The following is a 20,257-nucleotide window of genomic DNA, read 5'->3' as shown; positions in this document are numbered from 1 at the left end:
AGAAGAGTGAGCTACAATTCGACTAAAAATTCACAATGAAATGTGCAAGCTTATAATATTAAAACAGTAGTTATTAGAGGTCAGTGGTGAAAAAATAGAATCAATGTCTTAGAAATTAAAGTTTGTTAAATAATTATATCGAAAAATAAAGAAATATTGATAGATAGTTTGTATAATTCTCTAGGAAAAAAATTATTAAAATTACTTTTTACCAGGAATTATAAGTTTGTCAAGTCTCAATAACAGCATTATTAAAAATAGCTTGGCATTTCAATTCTCTCACAGAATCTCAAAAGTAAGCTTTTGAACTCTCATTATATTTTTTTTTTCTGCAGGTATCTTAATGGTATTATCACTGCCATAGCAGAAATTATGCAACATCAAATGAGAAAAGAAATGGAGAAAATTGGTGAATTCAGGTGCATTTATTCATTAAGGTAGAGTACATTTTTGTGGTACTTGTATAAAGAAAAATGATACAAGAAATAGTTCTTTTTTTTAAGAGTTTAAACCTGACAAGTTACTGTTATACAAATCTATTAAAATTGTTGCTATACCTAGGGTACTATAAAGGGCACTTGTTTCTTATATAAAGTGAAAATATATTGTAAATCAAAATACAGATGACAGTGTTGTGTCCAGAAAAAAAAAAGGACAGATGCAACTTTGTGTTATCTTTTATCCATAAAATTTTGCATTATTTCTATTCTGATTTGAACAACATAACTGCTAAATTTGGTAAAAAAACAAAACAAAATCAATAACCTTATTACTTTTACTCCTATTTAATTTGCTTTTCATAAAAAATTAATATTGCTTTAATTTGTTTTTAGGAATGTATGATTGATGATTTGAATGAAATGTGTACCAGTGTCCATGTGTTACAAGGATTGGTGAACAAAGAGTATAGAAGTAATGATTTTTTTCAGTAATATCATTTAGAGTTTGGTATGTTGATTGAGAATAACTGAAAATGTATGGAATGCTATTACATACATGGACTTACTTAAATAAAATTGATTCTCAATGTGAAATTAAGTTTCCCTTGTACAAATTTTTTCGTGTATAGTTATTTTAAATTATGTAATTTTTTTATACTCACTGTATCAATGTAAACAAGGCCTGTTGCTTCAATTGAAAACTCATAGGCATAATTCTTACAAAAATAGCACTGTCGTATGATTCTTTATTATTTGTTGCAATTGAAACCAAGACACATTTTTACAGTTATCTTGATTTGGTGTGTGAGATTACTTGTAATTAATATTTATCTTTATTTGAATTGTGTGTTTTTATTCATGTGTTATAGTAGTTTTAACCATCCAGATCATTGAATGTGTAAAGAATTCAATGTCATCACTTCTAGTACAACTTGTTTTTAACAATTGTATGTTTACTATTTAAATTTGTTCTGGTACTGCAATTTTCAGTTAACAGGCTGTTGTGTTTGACACTTAAATTTTTACTGTAGTTTTATCACTTCCTGTTGATAATAGTCTCTAACTTCCAATTTTAATGAATATTTTTAAGGTCTTCACCCCATCCATTTGTTACTATTCTTCAAGAAAGAAAGGATTCTTGGCCTCTTATTAGGGAGAAGCTTGGTTGGATGTTGAAAAGTATCAGAAACAAGTAAGAGTGGAGTAAAATATAAAACTAACAGTAGCTTATGAAATGAGATTAATCAGTGCATCTCAGGATGGCTGGTATAGGTATTTTCACTTTTACTAATAAAGCAGGGAACATTTCAACCTTCTTAGGTCATCTTCAGGTTAACCTGTAAATAGTCCAAGATAAACATCTAAGGCTCATGAATATTAAGTGGGAGCTTAGCATTTGCCCATTAAGTGCTACTATCTATTGAATAAAGAAGACACTATAAAAAGTCGACTATAGTCGAAAATGGCACAAATCTGTAGCATCAATGATGTTCAAGTTTGGTAGCAAAAGAGTTAAGCTTGTAACAGTATATATCTATTTATAATTAAATTTTATTATTTTATTGTTCTTTCAACCATGCCTAACTACTATCCACACCATTACAAGTTGTAAATCACTTGGGAAATGTGCAACTCAGGTTATGCTATCAAATAACATTACCCACAAGCAAATACAAACTGGTCATGTATGTGCCTTGTGAAACATTTTTATTGTATTATTATAATTATTTATTTTACTTAGTACAATCGTAATTAACTTAAAATATCCATATGTTTACATTTAAGTACTTTTATAATAATCAATATGAAAAACAAGAAATAAATTACTTACCCAATCTTCTTTTTACTTTATGAGGTTAACTCTTTTTTTTTTTTTTATACTAACGGTAGTAGCAGACTAAATAATTTTTATTTAATTAAATAGTGCACCAAAGAAGATGAAATAATAATGTACAAAAATTCTTCCTGACTATTAAAATTGTTATGGCTTTATAACTATGCTAAAAGAATCATTACAAATTCATCCAAACTAGTCAGTAACTTTCCCATGGGAATGAAGCTTGTACTCTGAGTGAAATTGACAGTTTTTCATTTGGGGCATATTGTACAATATATCATATGACAGATGAAAACTTTAACTTTCAGCTTGTTATTGGTAATATAAAATTAAATGTGAGAACTATTACAAATCGTGAAAGAGAGGTGTGAGGAAAAGAATGATTTTCTAGTTGATGTAATCAAACAAATTGAAGAGTTTAAAAATTAGTTTTTTTCTTTTTTTTTTCTAAGCAATGGTGATTTTATACTTGGTAATTTGTGTTTACTGTCACACTTTTAAAGCAGTTGTGGGTAAGATAGAGAAGATGGCTAGAGAAAATGTGTAAAAGAAAATTTGGGATTTTTTAAATAATGCTTTGTAGAATAAAGAACTTATGACTTGTATACTGTCAAATATGATTTATTAGCTAAGATTGTATGCTGAACTAATTGGTATAACATTAAAACAAAAAGTAGTTTAATAAAAGTTTAAATGTTAGACACTAAAACTTTGTGTCATGTGCAGTGAAGGATACCCATGGCAGGAAGGTTAATGTCCATTTTTTCATCATGGAACACAAAGTTTAAAATTTTTGTTTCCTATTAAACTGTAGTTATTATATTATGAGTATAGAAAGTTATTTTACTCTACAGTATATCATTTCAAATAACATTATTAGATCCCAGACAATTTTTGTTAATATCTTACAACTATTATTATTCAGTTTACAGATTGCAACATAGAAGGTTAATGTGTTAACCTTGATTTCAAAAACTGAAACACCAAAATTCAATGGAAAAAAAATCAGCTTATTTCTTCTTTAACACATTGGCTCTCAAGCTTTTGTTTTTAGGAAGAGTGTATATGCAACTGTTGTATCCCAGCCAATAAAGTGGCCCTTTAAAAAGAAAATAGAGTGCAACTCACTGGTGGGTCATGTGGGAGCCAATGTGTTAATAATTGAAATACAGTATTTTCAAAAATTCTTATCTTGATGTTTTAAATGTTTAATTCAGTCTTTACATTTAAGGTAATAAAGGTATTGCTGTTTTAAGCAATTCTCATAAAACTTCTTTCCTTGTAGTTTATGCTTATTATGTTGGTAAAAATTCACTTACAGTTTTACATATTAATTCATGATGTTGAGAAAACCCACTTGTAGAGAAAAATATATATGTAAAAATGGCAGGTATGGATAGAGTAAAACTCATCAGTGATGTCGAGAAACGTTCGCTCTTCTATGTAAAATATTTTCTCAACCCAAACGAGCCGTTTTTGCATATAAATAGAGTAAAACTCAATGTTCGCTCCTCTACGTTGAGTTTTTCTCTAACCATGTCACTGTTTTTACATATTAATGTTTTTGTTTTGTTGTAACTTAGTATATCACATTAGTTGAATTGTTTTCTCTATAATTTTATTGTTTCAATTTTAACCTTAATTTTGTTCTTCTAACAGTTTTTTACAATATTTTGGCCACATTTCCAGAATGTACATGTACCTCAATTTGATTGTTAAATATTGCATATAAAAGTTTCATTATTATTAGCTTCTTCCTTTATTCCTAGTGAGTCTAGAGAAACCCTGGAACTTATGAAACCTTTGCTTATGTTCCTAATGATGAATCCAAATTTTGTAAGTGAGTATAATCTCCTGAGAAATGAGACAGTTAACCTGATGTTACAACAAAATATAAGCAGTCCTGAGGATGGAGCAAATCAGTATCTTAGTTTTATTTTGAGTTGCCTGCCATGGATCCAGGTAAATAAACTTCCTTGACAAATGTTTGCAATATGTTTATTTATTGGAAGTATGGTAGTTGACAAGAATGAAGGAATAAATGTGCTTTAATAAATATTTTCATGCTTCTGTCTTCCTGTAATTCTACAGAATCAATTTTCAGGTATTGCCTGAGAAACATATCAACTTACATTGTTATAAAGAAAATAATCATTTACAAACAAGTTCAGAATGTAATATTATACTATTTTTATATGAATTTGAAGTGTACAATACCATCATTGTTAATTTTGTTCAAGTTATCCATTTGTCTTTTAGAAACAGCAGAAATCAGTTGAAGATGTAGTAGATATAAAATTAGTGTGTATGTTCACTTATTTCCATACAATAAAATCTTATTCTTGATGATTAACCTTTATATATGGACTTGGTCGTATAGTTACAACCTCATAAATGCTTGTAACTATAAGACTAAGCATACTATAACTGAGAATGTACCAAGTGTAACCTTACAAAATTTGGAAAGATTTTAGTAAATTTAATGAGTCTGTTCTAAAGATTTGTCTGTGAATTATCATAGTTTTTATTGAATCAGTCAAGGTACTTTTCATGTAAAGAATAAAAATGCTTATTTTCATCTTACTGTTTCATTGTACAGTGAAATGAAAAGTTGAAAAATATGGAATAAAATGAATAATTCCATCGTTATTTTAGAATGGATACAGATTGTAACAGACAATTGCAGTTACTTATTATAATAACCTTAGGTCTGAAGCTTATTACATATGTCTTTTAACTTTATGGTATCATTGCTGCACCTTTGGACCTGTCTGCATGTAAAAAGCAATAAATCACTGTGGGAGTCTTTTGAAATATTTTTGGTAGAGCTTGAGGTAAATAAATGGCCCAGTTACAGTCATGGGCATATAGTGAGCTCACCTTACCCTCCAAGTGAGTTTGTGAGGCATAAAATTTTATTGAAAATTTTTTACCTATCCTAATAAGTTTCAAGTTTTTATATTTTAGTTACTTTTGACAAAACAAAAAGATAACAGTAATTTGAAATAATTACTATAGTATAGCTCTATACTGTGCTTTATATAGAAAAGAATATGGTTTCTCTGTTGGTCATTAACATGTCCACTAGCCATATAGGCATGATGCATGTGTTTGTGTATGTGTGGGTATATATGAGTATAAACAATTTTTTCTTTACTTGACTCCATACTTGGTAGGGTAATACATTGAACCAGTAAGGATGTCATGGGGCAGTTATTACCTGGCCAATAACCACAGCAGAAATATGTTAGTTTAGCCAGTGACTCCATAGTCTTGAACCAAATGTTTTCTTTTGTGAAAAGAATGTGAAAAGTTTTGGGAAAAATGATTTTACATTCCCTTATCAACTGGAATTTGGACAAGATGAAAGATGATGCTTTTGATCCCTTTTTGTTTGATTTGTAATTAATTGAGTAACTCCATTGATATTTATATAATATAGATCCAAGTATTTGATTTACATTTGGATATTTCCTGGTGGGTCAGCAGTAAGTTTACATACTTAACATTAAAATTTGAGGTTCATTCCTTCCTAGTGGACACAGCAGGTCGCCCCTATGTGGCTTTTCTCTACAACAAATAACCAGTTACTCTTTTCAAATTTGTTAGTTACATGTCATCTGCATGGTAATTCTAAAACAGAAGTTTACAAAAAGTCAAATAGTGTTTTCATATGTTAAACCACTTTTTTTCTCAAAATGAGTGGGTGTTTATACAACAGTGATGTGGAAAAGGTTTGACTTTCATTACTATACATGTTTGCCCTTTTACTCAAGGGGGCATTACAATGTGATAATCAGTTGTGTTATTCATTGGCAAAAAGTTGCTTAATATGGAAATTATATTTCAGCTAGCTGTTGAGGATTTATTAATATATGAAGGAAATATATTTGTTATAAGTGTTTTGATGTTTTTCTAATGAAAACAACCATATAACAAAACTGTTTGTTTAAATGTTACATTAGTTCTAATAGACTGAAAACGTTTTAAATATCTTGTTAATCCTGTTGCTTAGGTTTATGGTAAACAACAGCAAGATTATACTTCAGTTTAATGGAGATTTAGTATTATCTAATGTGTGTTATGTTGCAGTATCTTATAAGGAATTATTATAATATCTTAGCTTCTGTTAATAAAATGTAGAACAGATTATTTGTTAATTATTGTAATAATCAAAATTATATTTTAATATGAATTTTCTTCTGAATGATTGTTTGTACCAAAATTTAATGATATTTTAAAAGGAAAAGAAGTAGCAAATCTTGTAGTTGTTGTTTGAAACTTACTAATGCCCCTTTTTTCTTAAGAGTAGGTCCGAACAAAATTTGAAGTTACTGAGGTTATCTTGATGATGGAGAAGGTTTTGAAGACTTATTTAATCATGTCTCAAGAAGATAGAATAAAGTATAATGTAGTTCTGGCAATTCTAATATCTTTAGCTCTAGTGAAGAAAGGACTTGAACATGGTCTGGAACCTTGGAGTTTGCTGGTTGATATTGAAACATTGTGTTGCCAGCTAAGTAAGGTACAATTATAGGAATACTAAAACTTTGTTAAAAATAGTAAACTTAACTAAAGCATGAGTTTTAATAAAGGTATAGAAGAATGTGAATCTTAGTCTTTATACTTTATATGCACTTTTTCTTTACTTGAGGTTTTGGTTGGAGTTGGTGAAGAGTTTTCAACCCTAACAATGTGTTAGAAGTTTTTTTTTATTATTATTTAACTGTATTTTCATGCATACAATGCCTCTAATTACTGATTCTATTAATTTTATCATATAATACTTTTTAGGTTTTTCACTAAATCTTTTTAATGTGTGTGTCCAAGATGCATCACTATCAAAAGAATATTAAATTTCTTTGTATGTTTGATCATTCAGAAAGAAATACCTTCAGAAATGTCATACTTTAAGTGAAGCAATTGTATTGTTTGTAATAAAGTGATTGTTGTAAATTGGTAAATGTTTTTGTTAGTAACTTATGTCATTGTAATATTTTCAAAACAGGAAACAGGGATTCTTGAAAGGGAAATTGCTATAACAGTTTTGTCTTTGCTATTTCTGAAAATGCCAAGTGATCACCTGAAGATATTGTTGAATATTGGTATGTTAACAGTAGAATTCTTCTTTATTTTACAAATAACAATGAACTCCAAAAAATGCAGATTTTGTGTACATTTACAATAAAGAATATGGTATCTTCTCTCAAGCTAGTTGTACATTAATTTTTTATTCTTCTGTTTTTAATTTAATAGGCAGTGTGCTGATTGATCATCCTGAAGTATCCCCCACAGTCTCTGCTATGCTAATTGCCCCACTTATTGAACTTATCTTAACACCTCCAATTAGTCAAGACATTGCATTGAAATCTATAGCAGTTGAACTGGTAGAGAAGTTGGAAAGTATGAAATTGTCTAAAGAAGGTTACGAAATTAAGGAGTTATCAGTAATGTTGACTTCTTTGACAAGTGATAAACAGTCTGGGAATGAAAAGAAGTTTGAAAGTGTTCAAAATTTGCTCACTTTAACATCTTTTGTTTCAAAAGAGACTTTATTTACGCTTTTGGCCAAAAGGATGGATAAGTTTCAAAGTTACACAGAAGGAGTACAGTGGGCTGAGGATGTGTCTAAGCTGTATGTAAAAAATGATAAAGTTAAGGAACCTCTAGTATTTTTGTTACTAATTGCCATGTTCTATCGACAGAATACAAATAGTGGTGTTAATCAGTGTTTGGAAGTACTTCGAACTCTTGTAAGAAAACATCCTGAACAGGTGAGGAATAAAATCTTAATGTTATTCAAAGTCCTTCTTTCTCTGTCAGTTCAGTAGTAAGTTAACAGGCTTAAAGTACTAAGATTTGGGTGTGATTTCTTATGATGTACAAAATGATGATAGTATATTGTACAGTTTTTCACTAAAACAAACATACTTCTTTTTCATTGTATATGCCCTATAAGCCCTGCAATGTTACATGTGCCTTCAAATAGTTCTCAGGTTTTATAGGCTGTATTCATACCATAAATCATGACTGTGCATTCAAATAGTTCTTGAGTTTCAGAGGATTTAAACTGTCAGTGTATATTGAAATTGCTCTGTAGCTTTTTGAAGTTGTAGTCATAGTATGCAACATTACTTTCCTTATATATGTAGGAATGAAGATCTTAATTTTATTGTTTTGTGTTTTCTCTAGAGCTTACTCCTTTTATTATGATATGTATCTGATAAGAATATGCATATATTGTCATCAACACATCCTTCTCAAAATATTTCAATAGATGAGGAATATAAAAGTATGAACTTTCCACCAGAACTTTATTGTACTCTACTGGACTGTTTAAGAATAAGTAAACCTTCATTGACTTAGCTCACTCATCTCCCAAATACACATGTTTTTGGGATATTATTTTTGTTATAATACTACTTGTGTTTTTGAATACTATTTTTGTGTGAAACTGTTGCCTGTGTTTTGTTATATTATTCTTATACTACTACCAGTGTTTTTGGATATTATTTTTATACTATACTACTATCTGTGTTTTTGAATATTATTTTTGTATTGTATTGTACTACTCTGAGGAGCTCTGTTCCACAAAATTGGTGAATTGTTTTTTCATAATTAAATGTTTTCATTCCCCTCCAACCTTTTCTTACTTCCATTTCTCCATAACTGTATAAACACAAATTTCTGTAGGACTCGGATCCTTACATTTGTGCTGAAGATATTTTGTTTTTATTAATTTAAGATATATAAAGTTAAGAAACATAAGGTAACAATAGTAAATGCTATGTGCCATCCAAATGGAATCTTGGTTAACAAATTTTGGGTTTTATCTCATGTTGTCCTTGATAATTGATTAATGGTGGGAAAATACAGTGATAATTTATGACCCTTTTACTAGCCTGATAATATTGTTCAGAGAGAAAAAAAAGTAAGTTAAAGCCATAGAGCTAATTAGTGAAATGAGTAACACAAGCATGATGTAAGACTAAATATAAGAAATTACTTGTTTAACTTATTACTAAGATTGTTGATTTGAAATAAGAATAAGAATTAATCTTATTATCTGATATTATAGTATGATTAAAACTTCTTAAATGTAAACAAAATGTTTGTAATGCAATATTTGATAACAAAATGTAAACTCTGTCAATGTAAGTAAAAATACCAACAAAGTGTATCTGTTTATGTTATACATAAGCCAAAATGAGTATAAAAATTTTATTTTGCCCACACAGCTAGGAGATAGAATCGATCTATTGTGAACAAGGCAGTATTTTGTCAACCAGTTACTTACCTGCGTACTGATGTTGTGATATTTTTAACTTTCATTATACACTTTCATGATTTTATGAATCATAGGCATAAACAGAAAACTGCATGCAGTTTGCTCTACATCTTTTACAAATTCACCTATTCATTATGACTAGTTTTTAGTAAGAGAAGCTGTTCTAAAACAAAGCCAGTTGCAGTATTTTTTATCAAAATGCAGTAGACTGTCATTTTGGTACTTAAATTTAGAAACTAATGTACAAACTAAAAATTAAATTATATATAAATTTAAAGCTTTATCACTTTCAGGGCCCCATTTTACTTCCTGTTCTTTTGTATAAATTGAATATAGACTACAATCCAGATGTTCAGTTTGCAGTGATTGAAACAGTACCCCAGCTGGCAACACATAAGGTATTATAATGTACTTTATATAACGTATTATTTTTCATGATTAACTAAGTCTTTTTGTTGTCTGGTATCAAATTTATACAATACTGATGAGAATGAAATTTTTGTTAATTGCAAATATATTGAGAATGCAACAAACAAACTGAATGGTTATAACAGTAATTGTTGAATTAACCTTTACTTTACTTTGAAACACTAAGAAAGTCTGTTATGGCTTCTTTTCACATGGAAATGATTCATTTGAGTGTTCAGTTTGTGAGATAATGAGTGTTCAGTAGGCACAAACAGTATCTAAGAACTGAGAGCTACATGTTCTTCATGAAACCACTGGTCATGGAATATTAGTTTTACTATATACACAGTTTCATTAGGCTCATTTAGATAGATAGAAAGTATATGGTTAATCACGTTTAAGCAAATATTTTCAAACATAATCTGTTTTCCTTGCATTAAAGTAAATATATTAATACACTTTTTTGCTGCTTTTAAAGGAAAGCACAAGTGTATTTGAAAATCAAGATGCCATTGGTATGTTGGATCTTACCTTTTCATGCACAAAGCTATCTTGATGTCTGTCTACCCTCTAAGCATTCCTAAAACATTTTTTTGCAATCAGCACAAAAGTCTATATACTCCATCAGTTTACATGAGAGAATTATATATTTCACTTCACCAGTGCTTAAACTTTGGTTAGATGTTTATATGTCATTTATCTTCTAAATTTCCTTAGTTGAAAAGTAAGTAATATTATTTATTACTTTGTATTTTCAGTAAATTTAATCATTTTACACATTCATTAATAGTACTCACTTTTAGGCTTGGCAAATTTCATGGTTATGTTAGTTTGTTATTAATAATTATTTTATTTTATCTAAGTATGTTTAAGTTGTGTGTCAGTTACATATTCTTGCTACAAGTAACATATAATTTGTTGATCTATTGGAATATTTTTTTTCATTGTTAGTTACGTGCATTATCATCCTAACTTTCATCAGTTATGTGACTAAATTATATATCCTGTGTTGTATAAGTTAATTTTATGACTGATAACATAGATATTGGTTATTGATTGTTTTCTATGTTATTTTTGTCAGTTTGCATGTTCCTTGTGCTTACATACTTTGTGGACAAGGTGCCTTTAAAAGGTTTATCTGTTTTATATTTATAAGTAATTTACTGACTAGGTATATTTAGATAGTTTGTCCCTGAGATTTCATCATTACTAATAACATATAATTTATTGTTCTATTTGAATAATTATTATTTTTTGTTGTTGTTAACTATGTATCTTATCATTCTCATTTTTTTCAGCATAGGACCTAATTATGTCCTTTGTCATCTAGGTTATTTCAGAGGAATTGTAAGTTTGGTATTGATTATTAATGTTGTAATGTATCATAATTTATCTTGGGTGAGTCTCCAATTTATTATATTACATACATTATGTATTATGATTTCATATAACTGGAAATTTGACAAAGTTAATTAGATGTCAATATGTATTAAATTTATGATACTTGCCAGCAAGATTGATACACACAGCTTTCTTTTTTAACACAATTATATTTTAATATAGAAACAACAATACAATTTATACCGTGCTTCTCCGAAAATAAGACAGGGCTTATATTAATTTTCACTCCAAAATATGACACAAGAGCTTATTTTCGGGGGATGTCTTATTTTGATATATTAAAAAAATGAAGTTACAAAGTAAAACTATTAAACTAACCATTTAAAATAAACTATTATTAAACTATTAAACTAACTGATTAATACTTAAACAAACTGATTAATACTTAAACTAATTAACTAACTATTAAACTAATTAATAAATTAATTTTTTTTTATTTCTTTCCTCTTCCTGCCACTCTTAACTAGGGCTTATTTTAAGGGTAGGGCTTATATTAAAACTATCCCCAAAAATCACACTAGGTCTTATTATCGGAGAAACACGGTAGTAATGATTATCACAAAAAATGATCTGTATAGAAAAGGTTTATAAACATGCAAACTATACGGAGTCCTCTATCTGGTTTAGAACTGAATACTTTATCCATGGTCCGGATTCACGATGAGCAATTTAATTTTATGTTAATTTACAGATGCACTTCACTTGAGAAGAATGCTAACTAGCTCTATTCCTTACACGAGTTTTTTACACACAACAATATCTGATGTCTTTATAGAAATACTAACTTTCAAAGTTAATTCATTGAAGTTTGTAACATTCAAAATCTATAAACTTTCCTAGTCAAGTGCTGTAATTTTAAGATTAATAAACATTGCTCACAACTATAGCTTCCAAGGCTTATAGTGTACCAACTGTAGCTAATCAGGAATATCCTATCACTTTTTCTGCGTGTTGTAATGGCTATCCTTTATACTCATTAGGTGAAATTCTTGAAATCTCTGCTGGCCCAACAATAAGCTAGTATTTTTGTGAAATGTTGATTTTTTACACTCGAGAATCTTCTAAAAATTTAGAGAACAGGTGGGACTTGTGCAATACACATTTAAAAATACGTATGATACGTGAACTAAACTTATAATAACATAGATATTAAAATAAAAGTATAACTGTAAATCTGTTACAATGTGTTTTCTAGGTAATTTTCATCAGTTTGTGTTTATTATTATTATTATTACATATTGAAGACTAGGTACATTTAGATAGTTTGTCAGTTTTTTTTTATAAAATTAATAATTACTTCATTAACTAGTTATGTCTAGATAGTTTGTATCCTACATATCATTGCTGCTAGTAATATCTAATTCATTGTTTTACTCAAATGTACTCTTTCATAGGTGTTATCTGTACATCTTATCCTAATTTGCATCAATGTGAGACTTAAAAATTTTGCTTTATTGCATTGCTGATGTGTTTATTTCTTTCCCATTACTTGACTGACTTGGCTTTGGTTTATTTTCCTATATATGTGATCCTAGAAACCTCATAATCTACAAATTAGAGTTATTTTCTGCATTGTCCACTTTGTCAGCAGTTAGTTATTACTCTAATTCGAGCTTTCCAGTTTAGGACCCTAACTTCTGGACTAACCTCAGCTCTTTAAGTGTTTTGTCAGAGAGTAAAACTATTTCTTGATATGTTTACTTTATGAGTCTTTGTGCTCTTTCTTGCTTCCTCCTAGTCACAGTCCAGACATCACACTTCTCTGCTTCTACAGTATGAAGAATTGGTGGGATTCCTGTTAACAGTGGGGATGTTCTTTCTTACCCCCTCTCAATACCCAATTTGTTTAGGGGTTTATTTTTCTAGTCTCTGTTGGCCCTAGCCTTCTTCTCTTTGTCTTCAAATTTGGAGTGAGCAGTTCACATGTCTCTTACTTATGGACTACTTCCTTGGAAGCTTTTATTTCATTGAGTTGGGCTCCTGTGAGTTCTCTTCAGTGGACACTCCTTGATCAATGCACTCATCATATACCTGGCTTGGTGGTTAGATAGAATCCATACCATGGTAAGGGTGCTGCTTACTACACCTCATCCACATTTACATCTATTCACATACTTGTCTTTAGAGGGTTTGGGTTTCTTGCCTCTACACTCAATAGACTTCCAGCCTGTGACTGATCAAAGAATTTTCTGTCCATAATAACACCTATCTCAAGCTTTTGATACTTTATCAAGCTTTGAACCATATTCTTCTTCTGATCAGCTTCTATGATTACTTTGCTTCTTAATGTGATATGTGACTCATACTGCCTCTTTCCAGGTTTATATTCCTGACTTTTTATTCCCTAGAACCCTTATGTTTTCCATAATCTGGTCTCTGTTACACTTGCTAGTTGGGTTTGTGAACTTTTTAGATTGATGTATATGGACTTGTCTGCAGAAGTTCATTATCTCCAGAATATTTATTTTCATCAGGCTAATTACATCACTTTGTCCTTGGCTGTATAACTTGGCCTTTTTTTGAAGAGATCATCCAGTCCAGAATGTGGACTACTCTCAATATCTCCGTCATTGATTATCTACATTAACTGGCTGGATCTTTCTCTTGTGGATATCATCTTCTTTCCCTGGCAGTTCTACACATGTCAGTTCTCCTCTGATGGGGGTAAGTTTTATTATTGTTTCATTTGTGTTTTTATTTTAGAAACCCTAGTTTTAACCACTGAGAATAGGATCCTGCTCTATGGCAAAGTGTTACCTAGTCAAGCATGCACTGCTGCAAACTTGCATCAGTTTAGAGTTGCCATATAATGCTGATTGTAGAGATGGGGTATATCTTTTAGATAACTTGTCACTTACTCAGTGAATGTGTGTGTATATATTTGTTTTCAGTAAATTTCTGTCTTTGTTGGACCATCACTGACATACTCTGTAAGTAGAGCAGAATGGGATTTTTGCCAATCCCTGCTAACCCTTTGATGGAATAACTTGGCATAAGTCTGCTTTTCAGAATAGGAAATAACAGACACCTATGGCGCTGTCTTTAGTGAGACGTTCCTTCAGACGCCCTACCACATTCTACTCCCCCTTTTTTTCTTTTAGTGGAACACGGGAATCCTTACCACTTTCTAGTACCCAGAGTGGTGGACTATAGAATCTTCCTTCTGAATGAGTTTATAAATTTATTTTACATTGCATACTCATGATTATCTACTCAGTTAGAAGAGGGCAAGCTGCTTTCCCTCCTTTCATTTCCCCTGGATGCTTTTTTAAAGATGGACAGCAATATAGAGAACACTAAATTAATTCGTTGGAGCAAGTCAAGTCTATGTGTGATCCTCCTTGAATTGCTGGGTTCAGGATGACATTACCCTGTTCATAGATGTCTTTTTTTTTTAATGGCTGCAAAATGTTTTTTTGCTGCTTCTATGGTTGAGTTTTAGAGACTTTGTCTGCCTCATAATACTGGTAACAGGATGTCCACACACATTCCCAGTTTTGTAATCTTGTCTGTCCAGTTGAGGTTGAGAATGTACATAGCTCATTTCATTTCTTTATTACCATAGCTTGCATTTATCAAACAATATTCTGCTTGTGCAAGTAACACTTCCTTTTTATTTCCATTTTGTACTCGCTTCCTGGGTGAAGAGCATATCTGTTCCAGAAGTATTGTGGTACCCCACATGTATTCTTCATTTTCATCTCTGAGTACACCCATTCATTCTGGATTATTGTTTTTTGCTCAGCCTGATATTTGTGCACCTACACTGGCCCCTCCACCTTTGTAATTTTGGATTCTAACTTTGTTGGAGAGGAGGTAAGACCATGTTAGAAATTAACATTTTTATTATACTGAAAATGTATTTCTTTTTAGTATATACCTCTACTTACACACTTCCTCCCATTCCTCCCGACTACTGATGTTCTACTTTTGGAGCCTCCCAATTCTCAAAAGTGAAGATTGAGAATAGCAGAGGAATTAATTGTGCCAGAAAAGATGGTGCAGTACTATTGGTGAAGAGTACTTGCATGATATGTACATGTTTAGAAATGATGAGAAATTTATGGGGAATATACTTTGCTGCACTGATCACAAATTTTTTTTCAGTGCTTAGAGGCCAGACAAACATCAAGGTAGCTTTGTGTAAGAAGGGGGTGTGTACCTATCAGAAATACATTTTCAGTGTAAGAAATGAAAACTTTTATTCTAAAATGGCATGTTTCTGTTTTCTGGCTATTAATATGTAAATTTTGAAATGGTTAGGTTGTCAAATCTGCATTTTCTATTGTCAGTTCTCTTATGTTTTTAATTTATGCTTGCATTGTTTGTTCTCTGTGAATGTTACTGTTGTTATAAATTGTTACTATAACTGTATATTGTTAATAAATCATGGCTCTCTTGTGTTCTTTCTGGGGTGGGATGTGTGGCTCAGGGTGTGAACATGCACTGGATGGTGTTTTTCCTTGTGATCCTTTCACGTTCATGAACCATACTGGAATCTTAAACATTTTCTGCACAGTTATAACACGTACATCTTTCAAAAGTGCTCCAGTTATAGGTTTCTATTTCATTTCTATCAAGATTTTTTGAACCTACATGTTTTTCTAACATCATGAATAGGATAACAATAATCACTGTATATCATGTACAAGACTTCAGTTGGTAAGCACCTCTTGAGTGCATATTTGCATATAAAATTTCCAATTTAAAATAATAATAATAATTCTAATTCAATAACTTGTTTCTAAGAAATTATTTTAGAATTGATATTCAGTGCTTTTGTAACATTTATTTAGTATAATTCCAGTGATTAAGTGAAATTAATGTTGGTACTTTTTTTTTTAACACACCAGCTATCTGTTCCTCCTGTTCTCAATGTTATCAAGTTGCTACATTCTAATACAAATTTACGACCATTCGCTATCAGATGCTCAACTTTGTTGTGGAAAGAACAGCCTCGCTGTTTTCCCTTCCTTCAGAAATTCATCACTGGAGCAATCAGCAAACAAATTTCTTCTGACACTAATGTTGATGAAGTTCTACTTGCCAGAGTTACAGCAATCAAGGAAGTGTGTGAAATCAGGTATTTCCATATAAGGTATTTTTTTGAAGATACATATACTCCAGTTTTTGAGGTTCTATTGTTTATAATTTTAGGATATAAATGCATTCTAATCAAATAATTGGTTTCCTGGTGAGCCAATGGTAAGTTTACAGACAAAAAATGCTAACATCCAGTGTTCAAGTACCAACTGTGGAAAAAATATAGATGGTCCATTAGAAACCCCTCGGTATGGATTCCTGTATGTGGTGATGGGACCTCCAAGGTAAGGTTCTGTTCTTTCAGTTTACCTCCTCTGGGATCTAAACATCCAACCACATGTTTGCCGTACATGGCAACCCGTGAAGGGGAGGAGAGGATCCTGGTGGTTAATGGGTCCAACCCTAACACACCACTTTGGCCTTGAATTCCTGTAGATGGGCAACCTTGGGGTGGCCCCCCTTGGGTCAATCAGCAGGTCCACTCAGGCTAGGGTCAACCAAGTACGAGTGTTGGATGTTCTCAACAGCTGTTGTGGACATTGTATCTGATGCTGGTGTTTGGGTATAGTGCTCACAAAACCTTGGTATTGCTTTAGTATCCTTGTTTGACAATGTAGTGCATTCCCTCATAGGGATCCATGGTGGGTGGGATCAGTGGGCACCAAAATTGCCTTTTCTTTATTATGGATACTCCAATTACAAATCTTAATAAAATAGTGAAAAAAACAGTTTATAGGTAAATGACCACGTCTTGAAGATTCTGAGGAGCAATCCTCACCATCTGTACCACCTGTTGTTTCTCGTTTTCTTGTACTGCATTCACTTTCAGACAAATATTTAGGGCAAATGTCTCCCTTTTTCATTCAGAAGGGACTAGAGGGACTTGCTGGCTCTCCAAAGTCAGTAAAGAAGCTTTGATCTGGTGACATGTTGGTGGAAACATCCACATCTCAACACAGTTTACTCCTCTTGCATTCAAAAGCAATTGAGGATATACCTATTGAGGTTATACCTCGTGCTACTTTGAATTCATCATGAAGTGTTATTGTTGAGAGGGATTTGAAGAAAATCCCAGAGTCAGAGATTCTCACTGGTTTTTCTATCCAAGGAGTTTCTGCAGTGAGGAGTATATCCACTCACAAAGATTGAATTATGGTGCCGACCAGTTTCCTCATTCTCACATTTATGTCACCACATCTGCCTGCTTCCATCAAGGCAGGTTATCTTAATTGCAGGGAATGGCCATACATTCCAAATCATCATCAATGTTTCCAGTGTCAGCAGTTCGGTCACTCAAAGACATCATGTCGTGGTTCCTTAACGTGTTCTTGTTGCAGTGACAAGGACCCTGATGCCTATGAGTGTGAAACGGACCCTCATTGTGTCAATTGCAATGACTCTCACCCATCCTACTTTTGTTCTTATGCTATGGACTGCTCTCAATCATTTACTGAAGTAGACCACAGCAAATGGCTTTAACTTCTCTCTCTCTAAAACCGTTTGCATGCACTTTTACCTCCAACGGGGTATTCACCCTGATCCTGAACTTTGTATCGGTGAAGTTGTGTTGCCTGTGGTCACTGAGACAAATTTCTTGGGGCTTACCTTTGACTGTAAGCTGATCTTTATACCACACATCAAGCAACTACGGGTCAAATGTACAAGAGTACTGAACATCCTCCGTGTCGTCTCTTTGTGTTTTCCTTCCTCAGTGAGCCATTCTTTTTCAGAACAGACGATCTGCCATTGTTCCTTTTGGCATTCGTATCCAGGTGCAGTTGGATGAATTGGGTCTGTCCTTGGGTAACATTGCTATATCCACTGGTAAGCCCATCCCACCATGGCTTCTTACAGACCCCAATTGTGACCTATCTTTAAGCAAACACTCCTGATTGGAAATCAGGTGACTGTGTGGGCTCTGCTTCTGTGTTCACTGCTGAACTGTATGCCATTTATCTTGCATTGGATCACATAGAAGCTGAGCAGTACACAAACTGCACTATTTATACTGACTTGCTTAGTTCTCTGCTGGCCCTGGAAAAGCTTCACGCTCTTTCACACACTGTTTTTTCCACAAAAACAGATTGGCCCATTTCTCTTTAACATCTACTTCTGTCCAGTTTTTCTCGATACCAGGCCATGTTTGTATTTGCAGGAACAAGATCGCCGACACAGCAGCTAAGTCTATCTGCTCTGACACTATCACCGTTGTGCCTGTCTCATGCATGGTCCTGTATTCAAGGCTTGGCTCCATGCCAGCTGGCAGTTGACTTGAAGTGAGCAATGCAAAAATAAGCTTTTTCAAATAAAATCCTCTGTTGGACTTTGGCCATCTTGCTTCCATAAGGATCAGAAAGAGGAAGTTGTTCTAACTGGACTACGCATTGGTCACAGTTTTTTTAACTCATCATTTTCTTTTATCTGGAACTAATGCACCAGTGTGTAGTTTGTGTAACACTCAGATCACAATAAGCCACAATTTACTTTCTCGTTGTTGTTATTACTCTCAACAACGACACCGTTTTAAACATGTTCTGTCCCAAGGTTTGTCCATAACGTTATACACTGTCTACCTTGGTAATGTTTTTAGTTTTTTAAAGGTCATTAATCTTTTTAATGGCATTTAAGTTTTTTAATTTATATGTTACATCTTTTTAATGTGGCTCTCTTTTAAAAAATCACAGTTCATCTAGTTTGATTTGAAATTAGAAACTGGCCATAACATTAAATAACTTGAAACCAGGACTGGAAAAGCCAACTTCAGGTGACTAATGCTGCTGTTTGAACTACCCATTAGTCATCGTGAGAGGTTATTATTATAATTTTGCTACACATCTTTTAAAACTTTTTTATGAATTTCCTTTTTGAAAATGGCCATAACATCAAATAACTCAGAACCAGGACTGGAAAAGCCAACTTCAGGTGACTGATAGTGGTTTTTGTACTTACCTGTTAGTCTTTGTGGCGAGTTATGACAATTACAGTTACGCTACAGAAAGTCCTTTACAACTTGAATTACTGTAGTTTTTTTTTTAACGTTGTAGACTAGATGTAAACATTGGTTTTATGCTATTTGTTTGTTTTTTTTTAAACTTTGTTTTGTTTTACCTTAATTTACTTTTATGAATTTTACAAAATTTACTTTTAACTTTTAACCGGATGTTTGGCACAGATAGTCTAGTTGCTTTGTGCCATAAAACACTAAATCAACCAACCAACCATTATGTAGCATTGTGAAAACAGCAACATAAAAGATTTAATATATGTAAAAGTAAACAAATCTGATTTACCATTTTGCATTATTACCAACAGTCTGAGCTTAAGGTTGACATTGTTAATGTATATGAAAAAAACCCAAAAGCATGAGGTACTTTTTTGTATGATGCCTGATTTATATCTGTATAGCTCATTATAACCTTTTGTGCTTTATAATTAGTATAAAACTGTAAAAAACGACATTTGTAAATTCTTCATGAAAAATTATATTGCTGGAGCAAACCTTTTTCTGTTTATCTTATGTGTTTTTATTTCCTGTTTTTTTTGTAGAACACACCCACCCTTATCATCATCTGTCATTCTATAGCTCCCTCTTATTGTTGCACACAGACTCTGTGTCGACAACTTCCACATCTCATGTCAGCTGTCAAACATGAGGTTTACTGAGTAGCAGCTACAGGCTGCCTTCAATCATTCACTGAAGTGGACCACAGCAAACGGTTTTAACTTCTCTCTCTCTCTAAACTGTTTGCATGCACTTTCGCTGCCAATGGGGTATTCACCCCAATCCTGAACACCATGTTGATGAAATTGTGCTTTCAGTGGCCCTGAGACAAAGTTCTT

General features: G+C 32.0%; 1 protein-coding gene across 7 annotated transcripts in view; it reads left to right on the top strand.

Moving 5' to 3' along the window:
• LOC143249099 (focadhesin) overlaps nt 1-20,257 on the top strand; it is a 122,347-nt gene that overhangs the window by 27,197 nt on the left and 74,893 nt on the right. For 5 of the 7 annotated variants that reach the window (XR_013027523.1, XM_076498358.1, XM_076498360.1 and 2 more), the window contains 8 exons: nt 336-437; nt 1,531-1,632; nt 4,047-4,239; nt 6,590-6,802; nt 7,286-7,382; nt 7,534-8,051; nt 9,859-9,963; nt 16,228-16,457. Coding sequence is in view for 6 of the 7 variants with exons in the window: in XM_076498358.1 (XP_076354473.1) it covers nt 336-437; nt 1,531-1,632; nt 4,047-4,239; nt 6,590-6,802; nt 7,286-7,382; nt 7,534-8,051; nt 9,859-9,963; nt 16,228-16,457 (1,560 nt within the window). In the remaining variant the exon portion in view is untranslated. Of the gene's footprint in view, nt 1-335; nt 438-1,530; nt 1,633-4,046; nt 4,240-6,584; nt 6,803-7,285; nt 7,383-7,533; nt 8,052-9,858; nt 9,964-16,227; nt 16,458-20,257 lie in introns of those variants that run through there. The other 2 variants (XM_076498362.1, XM_076498363.1) reach the window with 2 other exon arrangements.

Source organism: Tachypleus tridentatus, chromosome 4 (assembly GCF_004210375.1).
Source record: "Tachypleus tridentatus isolate NWPU-2018 chromosome 4, ASM421037v1, whole genome shotgun sequence".
In the NCBI taxonomy this organism is placed as follows: Eukaryota; Metazoa; Arthropoda; class Merostomata; order Xiphosura; family Limulidae; genus Tachypleus; species Tachypleus tridentatus.
The sequence above is the reverse complement of the archived record's forward strand: the minus strand, read 5'-3'. Positions and strand labels throughout refer to the sequence as shown.